The sequence below is a fragment of the Cervus canadensis genome, chromosome 16, assembly GCF_019320065.1.
Source record: "Cervus canadensis isolate Bull #8, Minnesota chromosome 16, ASM1932006v1, whole genome shotgun sequence".
NCBI classification, from domain to species: domain Eukaryota; kingdom Metazoa; phylum Chordata; class Mammalia; order Artiodactyla; family Cervidae; genus Cervus; species Cervus canadensis.
The window spans coordinates 4,430,393-4,443,788 of record NC_057401.1 but is presented as its reverse complement, the minus strand read 5'-3'; the positions used below and the strand labels follow the sequence as shown (position 1 = coordinate 4,443,788).

The 13,396-nt window shown below is 42.5% G+C and overlaps 1 protein-coding gene across 1 annotated transcript in view; it reads right to left on the bottom strand.

Annotated features, from left to right (window-relative positions):
- Positions 1–1,800: 1,800 nt before the first annotated feature.
- ATP6V0E1 (ATPase H+ transporting V0 subunit e1) overlaps positions 1,801–13,396 on the bottom strand; it is a 28,115-nt gene continuing 16,519 nt past the window's right edge. The window contains exons 3-4 of the mRNA XM_043488672.1: positions 9,916–10,045; positions 1,801–2,293 (exon numbers count right to left, since the gene is read on the bottom strand). Coding sequence (XP_043344607.1) covers positions 9,952–10,045 — 94 coding nt within the window. The 3' untranslated portion in view covers positions 1,801–2,293; positions 9,916–9,951. The remainder of the gene's footprint in view (positions 2,294–9,915; positions 10,046–13,396) is intronic.

Below are 13,396 nucleotides of genomic sequence, written 5' to 3'. Positions count from 1 at the left end.
TCTCTGGCACATTGCAGGACCTTCCGTGCTCACATCCCTGCTGTGAGTGCAAGCAACACACAAATCTTCCTCACCTCTCTCTGTAGGAATTAGATCACACCAAATGGCAAGCGAGCCCGAACGCAAAAAGCAATGTAATCCAGCTTGCTCCACTAATGTCTAACCTCCAGAAGTACAAAAATGGATTTATACGAAGTGACAGAACAAGGCAGAACTCAGGGACCTGGATCAGCCAAGGTCATGACCTCTGCCTTCCACTCTGCCATTAAATCGGAAATGTGTCCAACTGTGATCGTGAATGAGAAGAGCCCCCCAGGAGCTGCACGGACGCCACAGCGCAGGGCTGCTGAGCTGGACCCACAGGCTCCTACAGCTCACTCCGTGCTGAAGTCAGGACAGGCAAAGGCACCGCTCAAAGAAAGCACCACACCAGGGACAACGGGAGGGAGGCTCAGCTTCAAACTCACGGTGGTCTGCGGGGAAGCAGGCCGGGGTGGGAGCTCAAAAGGTTTCAGACTGACCACCAGTAATGCTGGGCAATAGGGCCTGACTCAAAGAATCTGGTTACACAGCTGCACGCAGGTCACACGCCCCCAACCGTGATCAGGGCTCAAAGACTGTGGCATCCTTTTATGTACCCACAGTAACCACCAGCATTGCTTTCTTAGATGATAAATAACAATGAAGGGTCAAATAAGTTGCTCTGATGGGAGACAGCTTGGTCATCCACAAAGGCAGAATTCTTCCCTCCCTCCCAAGCCCCAGAGTCGGCTCCTGGCCAGTGGAACACTGAGAGAGGCAGGGTGCAAGGAAGAAGTGCTCTAGAGTGGAAATTAGAAAACACGGATCTCCTCCCTTGTCTGCCCCTGACCGGCTCCCTTAAACTGGGCAGGTAACCCTCCTTGTCTGGGCTGAGATTCCTTATTTGTAATAAAATGATGGGGTAGCAGGTATCACTATGGTCCTTCGACATCAAATCTTCAGTGTTTTCTGGATTCCATGAAATTACCTAAAGACGCCTGTTTGCTGCAAATGTAAAGGATGGAGTTGCCTCTTAGGGAAAACTTTAAGTTTAAAATGAAAGAAAAGAAGGAAAAGAAAGAAATGAAAGCAGGAGAGGCACATCAACTTGAAACTCTCTTTGGTCATAAGAATAGCAAAGCAATGAGTTCAGACAGTTTAGGAGGAAAAGAAAAGTACAAACTGCAAAACAGGAAATCCATTCTTGGCTGGCTGTCAAAGAGCCATGAACGGGTGAAAATTTAGATCCATTTTCATTTTTAATTTCTTAAATCTAATATAGTCCCCAAGTTACTGAAGTACTGAGATGCCCACTACTAAAACACACAATGACTGTCCCTGTCCCAGGCTCCTTTAACCACCTGATTGTTCCGTCCCATTTCCTATAGGGAATGGTGCAAGGAACGGCTGGTTCTGGTTTGTCCCTGTGGCTGGTACTGCCCCCTACCTGCTCGGCATCACGACTATGTGTTTCTGGACAATGGTGAAACACGGCCTTGATCTCTAGTTCTATGTATACCAACCTTACCTCCCAGTAGCCTTCCAGCTCTTGAATTTGCAGGGACCCAATATCCACTTCTTTGACTCCTCCAGTGGCTACAGCAAGCACTGAGATGTTTATTGGATGGTTAAGAAATGTACTTACCAGATTCCTCAGTCATCTCAAACTACACAACCAGGCTGATCCATCCAAGCTAAGTTTGGAAGTACAAAATGATTTTTCAAAAAGGCCTTATCTAGAGATAGAAATGAGCTCAATTAACAAACACCAAAACCAGGTTTCCATAGAAAGCAGAAAAATAATTTATTCCAACAAATGGCAGAAATAAGAAATTCAACCTGAAAATACTTTGGTATAATTCTGGAGGGTTAGATTTTCTCTGGAAAACGTGTTCTCCTAATGACTGCCCCACTGGAGACTTATTGTCATGTAACAGTTTTTTAAACACTCCACGGATTCTCATTTTGTGAGCAGGCAGGAGCCATCTTCAAATCCATCGGTTCCAAGGAGAGAGTAACGTTATTTCTCAGAAGACCAGCACTTTCCAGCTCAGAAGAGTACATAAAGATTTTACAGAGGCAGCACAGTTTAGCTTAAACAGGCACATCATTCAAAGTGTAAAAAAGGTGACAGGAAAAAAATACTGCATTATAGAAAAAGATATTCAAATGTGGGTGAACGTTTAAGGCAATTGATGGCCACAGTGGGCACGTCAAGGAGGTGGTCTGGGTATGGAGGTGATTTTGCAGCTAGAGGAGTTCTCTCCGTGACCTGCAAAACAAAACCGTTCCAGTAACTGGGCCTTTCCACCATCCTCAGGAGAACAAAAGGGTAACACCAGGAAAGTCAACCAGGCTAATCATTTCAAACATTGGATTGGCCAAAAGGTCTGTTCCCGTTTTTCCGTAAGATGGTGTGGAAAAATCCAAACAAACTTTTAGGCCAACCCTATATACAGGTGCTCCATAAATGCCTCAATGAAAGTGGGCTTAGTTAAAATACAAGGTTCCGGCAAGGCTGTGACAAGAAGTCCGGTTACCAAGGACAACGCTAAACCAAGGAGCCCAAGTCCTGGTTGACAGTGTTATAGAAAGCAAGAAGAGTGGAGTGGACTGAAACCAATTGCACTGGGGTCTGACAAGTTCACTTGGCTTTCAAGAACCTGGATTTGCACTTCTCCTTTGACAACATGGAAGCCAGGCTCCCACAGGCAGGCAGGCTTTTCCCTATGTCAAACTCCTCAACAACAGGCTGCTTGGTACTCGAGATGGCTCACCATTCTTGCCACCCCAAGTGTAGGTGACAAAGGAGAATTTTTCTAGAAGTTTAAAGCTGCAACACCACCTTTGCAGAGCTAGCAAGCATTTAAAATAGGTATCTTCACACAGCGGTCTCATGAACTCCTTCATGTAAAGCTGATTTTATAATGTTTTATAAATAAAGTCACATATGCTTACTTTTGAAATTTAAAAAAAAAAAAAAAGAAAATTAAACAAAAAAATTACCTCTTTAAGAGGTAATTTCCACACAAGCACTGAGTTAGTGGGAAAACAAGCTGGTTATGACCCACCATGTGCCAGAAGAGGTTTATTTAGGTGCAAGTGGAGTGAGGGGCTAGTTAAATTCAGATGAGGTGTGGTTGTGGCAGGCAAATCTGACAAAGATTGAAGGTTGAAAAATCCATAGGTAGACCAGATGGGCTATTGAGATTTTCCAAACTGGTGGGCACACCCAGGAGAATCCACAGTGCAGGGTGATTAGACGACAGGTTTCTCAAGGCCCCGGGGCCAAGGTGCCCAGACATGGACATGAGACTGCTGCTAAGTCTTCCTGGGGCAAACTGGGTAGGCCAGTTGCCCTGGATGGTGGAAAGCACCAGACTGCTGGGGGACCCGTTAGGGCAGGACACTGTAAACTGTTAACTGAAGATGTAATTAGAGGGCTTTGTTTTTACCACGTATTAAGGAAAACAACCAGAGCAGCCCAGGCAGGGGTAATGGCCAGAGCTACCAGTTTCTTCCTTGGCTTCATAAAACCTTGTGTGCGTGCTCGGCCACTCAGTAGTGTCTGACTCTGCAAGCCCATGAACTGTAGCCAGCCAGGCTCCTTTGTCCATGTGACTTCCCAGACAAGAATATTGGAGTGGGTTGCCATTTCCTCCTCCAGGGGATCTTGCCGATCCAGGGATCGAACCTGCATCTCCTGCACTGGGCAGGTGGATTCTTTACCACTGAGTCCCGAGGGAAGCCCTTCAGAAAAACTGTCTCTAATCTGATATCATTTTCTCTTCTCCTACTTAAGCCAGCGGAACAGCCCTCTTCATAGACCCGAGTTTCAGGCAGATTATTAATTTTTCTTGAGAATATTTGAAGTAATGAAATGATTTTTTGTGTGTGTGTTAATTTCTATGAAGAGCATACTGTGAGACTTCCTCATTGTTTAGACCCTTCTGGACAAATGAACAATCACAAAAGAGGAAAACGAGTCTTCACTTTTGAAAAACCACATAGAGGGGATGATTTTGCCTCAAGTTCAGCGATACCAGTTTAAGATCAATGTGAGGGAGCAATATGTTCAGTGGCACAGACTTGTGGTCTGATTTTGGAGTGAATTAAAGAAGCACATATTCTAATCGTCTCTCTGATATGAAACAGCCATTTTGGGGAACTCGACCAAAGGGTCCATGTTCTCATTTTGTAAAATAAAGGAATCACAAGGCTACTTTCAGCTAAGATAGAGAATGAAGAAACAGAAAAATATTAAGACTAGAACCAAGAAATCTGTTCAGAGAAGAATGAGTGAATACATTTTTTTAAGCAAAGAATAGGTATCATTTTTATCTTTTTCATTCTAGATAAATTCACAAAATAATTCCTTCTTTACTTTTATGTGTAATGTATATATTTATTGTAGGAGATTAACTACAAGAGGTATTTAATCAAACTAAAGGCATGAGTGCTTCACAATTCAAGGCAATGCACTGAATGGATGGCAAAACCTCCAGAGCCAAATACCCGTAGGACAGAAGAGATCACTGTGAAGCCACTGTGGCCAGGAAACACAGTGCAAGGATCTGTAAGCTGGACATTCAAAGAGAAAACATCAGAAAGAATGAAGAGAACGGCTGAGTGGAGACAAGAAACCAGAACAACGTTCACTGAATCGTGTGTTTACTAACTTGCCTTCTGAATTAATGAAGGGTATAGTAAGAAGCAGGAAAAGCTAAGTAAAGCTAATTAGCTTGAGAACATGAAAACAGTGTGGCTAGAACCAGTAGGTCACTGAGGAAAGTTGTGAAAAGAGAGGCTGCGAAGGTGGTTTGAGGGCAGATGTGGCAGGCCTCAACCGCTGAGTGAGAAAATGGGACAGAATCTGCAGATCAGTCATTCTTATCTTCTGCGGTGCATGGGACCTTTGGTGACCCTGACAAGCTGTGCTTACAACACGTAACATACAGCATTCCAAACAGCATGTACCCATTAGAATCAGGGACCTCATGATTTACAAAGATCATAGAGAACTACTGAGTTTCTGGGGCAAGCAGTGATGTGTTCCAGGAAGTGTTGTATCAGGAAGATAAACAAGGTAGTGGTTTGTAGATACCCCAGTACAGAGGCATCCATTGCTGTAATTCAGAGTTGCAGTGATCAGTTCAGAAATTAGGGTCCCAGAAAGAGAAACAACAAATAGATAGGCAGACAAGTGGTGAAACAGGCTCAAATGGATTCAAGGAAGAGGAAGGAGAAAGAAGCAATCGAATGGGTTCTGACCCTAAGTGACAGGGAAAACTATGACAGGCTTAACCATAAAGCACCTTGCACTATGTAAACTTTTCACAAATATGGCTTAATTCCAACCTCTCAATAGATCGCGAACACCTTTAGAGCCCACAGATTCTTCTGAAATCCCCACTCACGGTGGATCACGGTGCTATCCACCTCGTGACACTCAAATATTTTTGGAATGCATAAGAAAACAGCTCCCTCAGGGCAGAGGCCTAATAACCAATACTCTATTCCTCTCTGGTCCAGACTTTGTAATAAAATGGAATGCCTGCTCTTTGCTGCTGTTGCTGCTAAGTCACTTCAGTCATGTCCGACTCTGTGCGACCCCATAGATGGCAGCCCACCAGGCTCCCCCATTCCTGGGAGTCTCCAGGCAAGAACACTGGAGTGGGTTGCCATTTCCTTCTCCAATGCATGAAAGTGAAAAGTGAAAGTGAAGTTGTTCAGTCGTGTCTGACTCTTCACGACCCCATGGACTGCAGCCTACCAGACTCCTCCGCCCGTGGGATTTTCCAGGCAAGAGTACTGGAGTGGGGTGCCATTGCCTTCTCCGCCTGCCCTTTAGGACTGTAGTAAACTACATAAGCTCATCTAAATATATTACCATGATGTGGTTAATGAACCAGCTTATAGAACAGTGGTCTCAAGCCACTCTGAGTAGACTCTACACAAGTATCACATCCCCAAAGCTGCAGGAAAATGCTGTTCAGTCGCTAAGTTGTGTCTGACTCTGTGACCCCATGGACTGCAACACAGCAGGCTTCCCTGTCCCTCACCATCTCCCACAGCTTGCTCAAACTTATGTCCATTGAGTCAGCGATGCCATCCAACCATCTCATCCTCCGTTTCCCCCTTCACCTCCTGCCTTTAGCATCACGGTCTTTTCCAGTGAGTCGGCTTTTCACATCAGGTGGCCAAAGTATTGGAGCTTCAGCTTCAGCATCAGTTCTTCCAGTGAGTATTCAGGGTTGATTTCCTTTAGGGTAGACTGGTTTGATCTCCTTGTTGTTCAAGGGACTCTCAAAAGTCTTCTCCAACACCACAATTTTGTAGGAAAGTAGGACATTGGAAAAACAGCAAACTTGATGTGACAGTTCCAATAAGTATCTCATGGATCAAGGCTCTAGAAGCAGAAACTCGACTGGCAGGGGGCAGAGATGGACTGAGCACTGTTCTTAGAAGTACTGGGTAAAATTTCCAGCCAATAAACATAATGTGGTATAACTCAGCCTATCAACATATCAAAGCAAATTATGGCAGTTAAAGTGTTTAAAGTAACAAAGGACTGGCTAGCTGTTTGTAAGTGTCCTGTCTGAGATTAATTCAATTTCATCTGTATGAAGTTATTCGATAGCTTCCATGACTGTTCCTCATTTTTCTCCACTGAATACCATGCCTGGCTTGTATCTCCTACTGTCCAAATCTGGCCTCTTAAAGAGTCACGTACAGAACTGAATACTTTTCCTAACCAGGTGAGGACAAGTCTAAATCTGGTTTCTGCACTCCTTTATCATCCCAGATGTGTAAAAGTTCAAAGTTCTAAAAGGATTTTACTTAGCTCATTCTTTGAATTTTACCAGAGAAAAGTGAGGTCCTATCTTAAGGGTCTGTTTGCTCCAGTGTTAGGCAGAGATGAGATCTCCTGAGGCGATAATCCCCAACGCCTAGAGCTGCAGTACTGTCCCAATCACTCCCTTAAACGCAGAATCAACGTGGCCTGACGCTCATGGCCAGGGCTGCCTGGCGAGCTCCATTTCCTGGCATTCTGCTTTCAAAGGAACAAACTTCAACAGAAGGGTTTCAAGCAGTCTTAGTCTGTGCTGTGAACCAGAGTATAAGTGTTAGGAAATCATCCATTGGGTTACAAACATGTGAAACTGAAAAGAATGGGCAAATGAAACAGATCCCCACACACAGTGTTATTCAAGGTGGAAGGGCCCAATTTACTTATGGTAAGAGGTAGAAATGAGGCTCAAAAGAAGGTAAGTGACGGTCTCCACTAGAACAAGTTCCCACTCTGAGGCCTGAGGTTCTCAGCTTTAAACCCCAAACAATATCCTCATAGTCAGTATAGCTAAGAGGAAGGACAGAAAACAGAACTTGATGGAAAAAAAAAAGGCAGGTTACAAACACATACACTCTCACATATGAATCAGACTAAAAGAAAATCTATATAAAAGGGAATTAAAACCCCTTTGGGCAGACAAAACTTTAAGGAACAAAAACAGTTGCCTACCTATCAGAATGGCAAAAACTCAAGCTTTGAGGAAACGAGTACTCTCACACATTGTTGGTGGGAATGTAAAAATAGTACAGTCCCAACAGAAGGGAATGTAGTAAGATCTAGAGGAAGAATTTATACCTTTAACTCAGAGATTCTATTTTCAAGGACTCTAATCCAAAGACTACTGGTAAAAACACAAAAATACAAAACACATGCAGGATGGCACTGTGGCTTTATCATCAATAACAACAAAAGACTGGAAATAATCCAAAGGGATGTTAATGGCTATACAAAGAATGGAGGAAGATCTCTATACACTGATAGGAGGAACAATCTCTAGGATATATTTTTCAGTGCAAACAGCAAGGTACAGAATAGCACATGTAATATGACACCTCCCCTGTAACACCTGTGTATGTCAAGGGAGGATGGACATGCATGCATACACACACATATGTATATGCTTATCTCTGCACAATGAGACACTGCAAGGATAAAGACTTCTATGAATATATCTTATTTATAATTTTGACTCTGGAAATGTTATACATATTCCCAAAAAAGTAGCAAATAAAAAAGAAAAAATTACTATAAACCGAACACAAATCATTTAAATCTAATTGTATATTGAAATGATAACCACCAGAGGAAATAATTATTTCAAGTAACCTCAGAAAACAGCATTTTGTTTTTCAAATAAAGCAGCAAAGAAATTCTACACTGCATTCGATAACCTTATAGTTAGTAGATATATTGGTGTTATTTTAAAAATATTTTAATTACTTAATTAGTACTTTGATTACCTTATAATATATAGTTTAATATGTACTATAAAACACAGGATAATCTTATATATCCTATAACAACTGGATAATCAAAGTCAGTAAGTTAGTCTTCAGGAGCCATGATTTTCAGCATATGTGAATGATATTCAAGTATAAAACCAAAGAAGTCAAATAAAAACTCTGTAATGTTACATGTGAATTAGAAATACTGACATAAACTTGTGATTTTTTTTTCCTTTATAAAAATGCATACTTTCTGGCTTTGTCCATGGTAGAGACTTAGAAGTAACAACCCATTCTACCAGAAATGAATGCACCCAGCAATCAGATCATGGTTTTAAAATACTACTTCCACTAGGGGGAAAAAACAGTCAACTAAGCTTGAGGACTGACTAATGAACCAGGGATCCTTTCTGTCAGAAATTTAGAAAGCAACTGGAGGGAAAGCTGACTCCAGGTGAAGAAAGGCAGAAGAGAGGTCTGGGACACCTTGATGCTGCCGAGAAAGAACGACCAAAGACTAGAAGCACAAGGACACAGGAGCTAGTCCAGACAGGTGCCCATAAGGCCAAAGAAAGAACTGAGTCTGAAAAGAGTAACAGATGTGTAATTGATTAAAACTGAAAAGGAAAGAAGAGAAAACCTCATTGGACTCCCTGGAAGAAACTTGGGCACCAACATCTTACTCTGAAAATTAAAAGGAAAAATTAAATATATATCCTGCTTTTCTTATCTGATCTATATTTCAAGGTTACTAAATAACCCTAGTCGATGAAGAAAAGTTTGTTTTTATAGAAATCTTTCACCTAATCAAATATGTGAGTAATAAAAGAAGTAAAAAATTTCCATTTTGCAATTTCCACTGCAATGCAGGCTAAGATCATCAGTGGATAAAAATCACTGGACAAAGGTTGAAAGAGACCTCTTCACCTGGAGGGACGCAAATCCAGCACCTTGGCATCACTAAAGGCCAGACAGCCAAGCACTGTGTGTCCCCTGATACAAGGCGATACGAAGCTCACAGAACCATTTAAGTGTGCTTGCCAAAAAAGCTGAACCTGAATCTAGTCAAGCATTTAGCACTAGCCTCCATTTAACAAAATGGAGATAGAGGAACAAATGAAATGACAAGTTTTCTGACTCCTGGCCAGTGAATAAATCTTTCCACTACACCACTCCTCACTTCTCTGATGCTCAGAAGCAAATATAACCTGCAATTTGAAGACCAATTTTCAAAACACATCTGTCTCTCTCTGCCAAAGCATTCAGAGACACCCTTCATCTAAAATCTGTCTGCCACTTCAAGTTGCTGAATCTTGAAATACCAAGTATAAATAGTCATGTTCTTGATCTGTGTCCGAAAGACCACATGCAAAAGTAATTCAAAAATATTCTGGGTAAGAATACGATTTAAAAGAATCTTGTGGATAAATCCTTTGGTAGATTGAATGGCCTAAGTTCTAAATCTATTTCTGCTATTCAGTTGTGTTTGCTTTCAGAGCAGCCTGCCCTTGCCAAGTGTTAAAAGGAGGAAAAGTCCAGGCAAGCCCCAGCTGACCGACTGACAACACTGATGTGAAAGGTCAAGGGCATAGTCACCTCAATGACTGAGTACCAGTGAGCAGGTCTTCTTCCTCAAGGCCAATGATACTTGAGGTACCAGATGGTTTCATTTTTCAACTGTGGTCCAAAGAGAGGGTTGAGTTGGGCCAGAATTGCAATCAGCCAACTAAAAAATAATGGAGAAGGAAGCACAACAAAAAGTGGTGAAATCATGCTGGAACAGGACCATTTTAAGCTAGGATGAGGAAAGCGCTTTGGTAGAATTTAAATCTATTCTGTTCAGACCAGATTTTCAATACATTTAAAGTTCATAAAACACATCATGTTAATGGGAACATGTCTTATAAAAAAAAAAAGCTTCACAGACCAAATCCTGTCTTCATTTTGATACGTTATTGACAAACCAAGGAAGCTTCATCATAGTATGCCTCTGGTCTTTTCACTCATATTCTTAATTCCCTTTCCAAATATTTAAGATCTCCTGAATTCATATGATACTGTCACTCAAGAGTGTTTTTGCCTAATCCCAGTTTATCAAAATCACAACTTCTGGGTTCAGGAAAAATCAGTTTACTTTATCCATTCTCCAAATGCTAAGACCCACAACCAATATGACACACCCATATTTTAAAAATCTTTTATTTATTTATTTACTGACTGCCCTGGATCTTCACTGCTGGGAGTGGGAACTGCTCTCTAGTTGTGGTGCGCAGGCCTCTCATTGCAGTGGCTTCTCGACTTGTGGAGAACGGGCTCGCAGGCACACGGGCTTCAGTGGCTGCAGCTCAAGGGCTTAGCTCCCCCATAGCATGTGGGATCTGCCCAGACCAGGCGTCAAACCTGTGTCCCCTGCATTGGCAGGCGACTCTTAACCATTGAACTACCAGCCAAGTCCAACACACCCACTTTCACTGGTACAGCCCGGGTTAAACTTCAGCCCACCATCTCCCAATCAGACTGTATCACTTGAGCACCCCTTTTCTCATCACCAACACCACTAAAATGTGTTACGTATCTGGGGGGCCCCAGGGGAGCTGAACCAAACGGACATCTAACTGCCCTTGCTTACTTCAGATCTAAAGTAATAAGGTATTCCTCTGTATCATAGACTCGATTATGGAGGACGTATGATGATGTTATGTACTTCAGGGTTCGAAGTGAAAAATAGCACATAGCCCAAAACTGACTTTAAAGTTTTCTTCTACCATTCACAAAGTTCTCAATAGTGTTCTATCTGATACAGGAACCCACATACCCAGTGAAATCTGAGAATCACTGAACTCGGACCAAAGCAAATAACAAAAAGAAAGACAGTAAATCATACATCTGATAAGGGGCTAATATCCAAAATATATAAAGAACTCATACGACTCAACAGAAAGACAGCAAGCTAATGTCTAGCCATTCAAACCATTCCATGGTTTACTTCATTAAACAAACATTTAAGGCGGCCTCAGCACGCACAAGAAGAAAACGAAATGGCACCGCTCTCGCAAAGCTTACAGAATCAGGAAGGAAATACAGTGAGGCGAAGGAGTAGAGAACGATGGAGGTAGTACTCCTGTGACGGGGTGCGCAGGAAGGCCTTTCCAAGCAGGCACTGCTACAGGGGAGCCCAGAATGAAGTAGAACACACAGTGCCTTTAATTCCTATTCAAAATACATGAGTTTTTATTTAAATTAGAAATAAATTGCTCTCATTTACGGGGAGGGTGTCTGGTACCCAAGCCCAGACTCTATCTACCACAGATCCTAGAGGATGGATTTCAGCATCGCAATCTGACATCACTGTCCTCTCTGCATGGGATACTAGGAATTGCTTTCTAAGGAAAGTAGATAACCTGCTACAGTAGTCTCCTTCTACTATTTTAGGACTTTAAATTGCCCTAGAAGAGAGGAAGTAGCCAAACACAACCAGGCCACGGTCTTGTTAGATCTCTTTTCTGCCATTTGCTGTCATTTTTAGAACTCTCCCAGTCAAAGGATCAAGAAGCTGATGCTGACCCCTGACCATCAGACTGCTGAAGAATCTCCACACAGCAGCTCTAGCAGCTTTACCTACAGAAAGAAATCAGGCACCAGCCCTCCGCACCCCACCCCACCAGAAAGCGGTTCTGTGACAGGAAATGTGACACCTGAGGGCACTGGGCCAAGACAGCTACCTCAAGCTGACTCACTTTATAAACAAAAAGGTAACTCAGAGGAGACTCTCTGATCTGTCCTTAGAACCACAGTATTTGACACAAACAAAACAGGCAGACTTGCAGCTGAGGTTTAACATCTCTCTGAGAGAAAGAAAGAGGAGGGCACACAGGCGGACACCCTGAAGAGCTGTGACTGCAGTGAACACCAACGACGCAGGGCTGAGAGGCATGGAAAATTCCACTCAGACCCAGACTCTCCCGATCCCAGCAGGCAACGGGAGCAGACAGAACGAGCAGTGTCCGTCCTTCAGGACAGACCAAAACACTGGCCAGTGCTTAGAAATGCTAAGTAAAAACACGTCAGAGCGTCTCTTCTCCTTACCAAAAACGTATAATACTTAACAAAAACAACCATCTCCCAGCACTTTGTACAATGAAGCACAGCGATACTTCTTGACTCTGACTGTATATTATAAACACCCAAGGAGCTTTAAAAAAAAAAATCATGTTCTACTTCACAAAAGATCTTTCTTTTAATTTTCCCACAACATGGCTAAGGAAACTGAGGACGAGAGATGAGACGACTCGCCTGTGGTTGATACTAATTAAGTGGCAACTGCTCCTGAACCCAACATCAGGTCGCGATGAATGTTCCTACTACGAAAGTTACCTTCTGAAATACCCTACCTGACAGCAGTTCAGAAGGCATCAATCAGTTAGCTAAATCTAAACTGTCTGGACAGAGGAGCCTGGCAAGCTACAGTCCACAGGGTCGCAAAGAGTTGGAGGACTGCGAGGCGGGGCGGGGAACTGTCTGGGAGTTAAGGAAACAAAGAATCCATTTGCTAACTATTGGTGAGGTCCTCCACTGAGCCTTTGGTACCTGAGGTAAAAAAGAAATATCCAGAAGCAAGAATGAAGTCCCTTCTGCTTGCTCAGATCAGTATTCAGAAATGTTTTTGAATTTAATTTTACAGACTATTCTTAATGTTTCAAATCAAGCAAAACAGCTTACTTAAAACAATCACCACCACAACAAACCAAAGTTCAAGAAAATTCCTTGGGAAACAGCCCAGGTCAGTTCATTTGAAATTTCATGGTGGAATTTCCCCCTTGTAACCAGCTGAGTTCTGTGCCTGCCCTTCTGGTTACTGCCTGACTTCAGATTTTTCTTTCAAGCTGATAAACACAGTGCAGAACTGGAAGGATTAAAAAAAAAAAAAATCCACTCTGAATTGATGGAAGTGGGTGGAGAAAGAGCTCATATTCCAATGAATCTATTACTTCATGTGTCCAAGAAGAGAGAACTAAATGTACTCTTCATATTTGCCCAAACTGTTCCACATGTCTCCACAACCTGAAGTCCAGCCTAC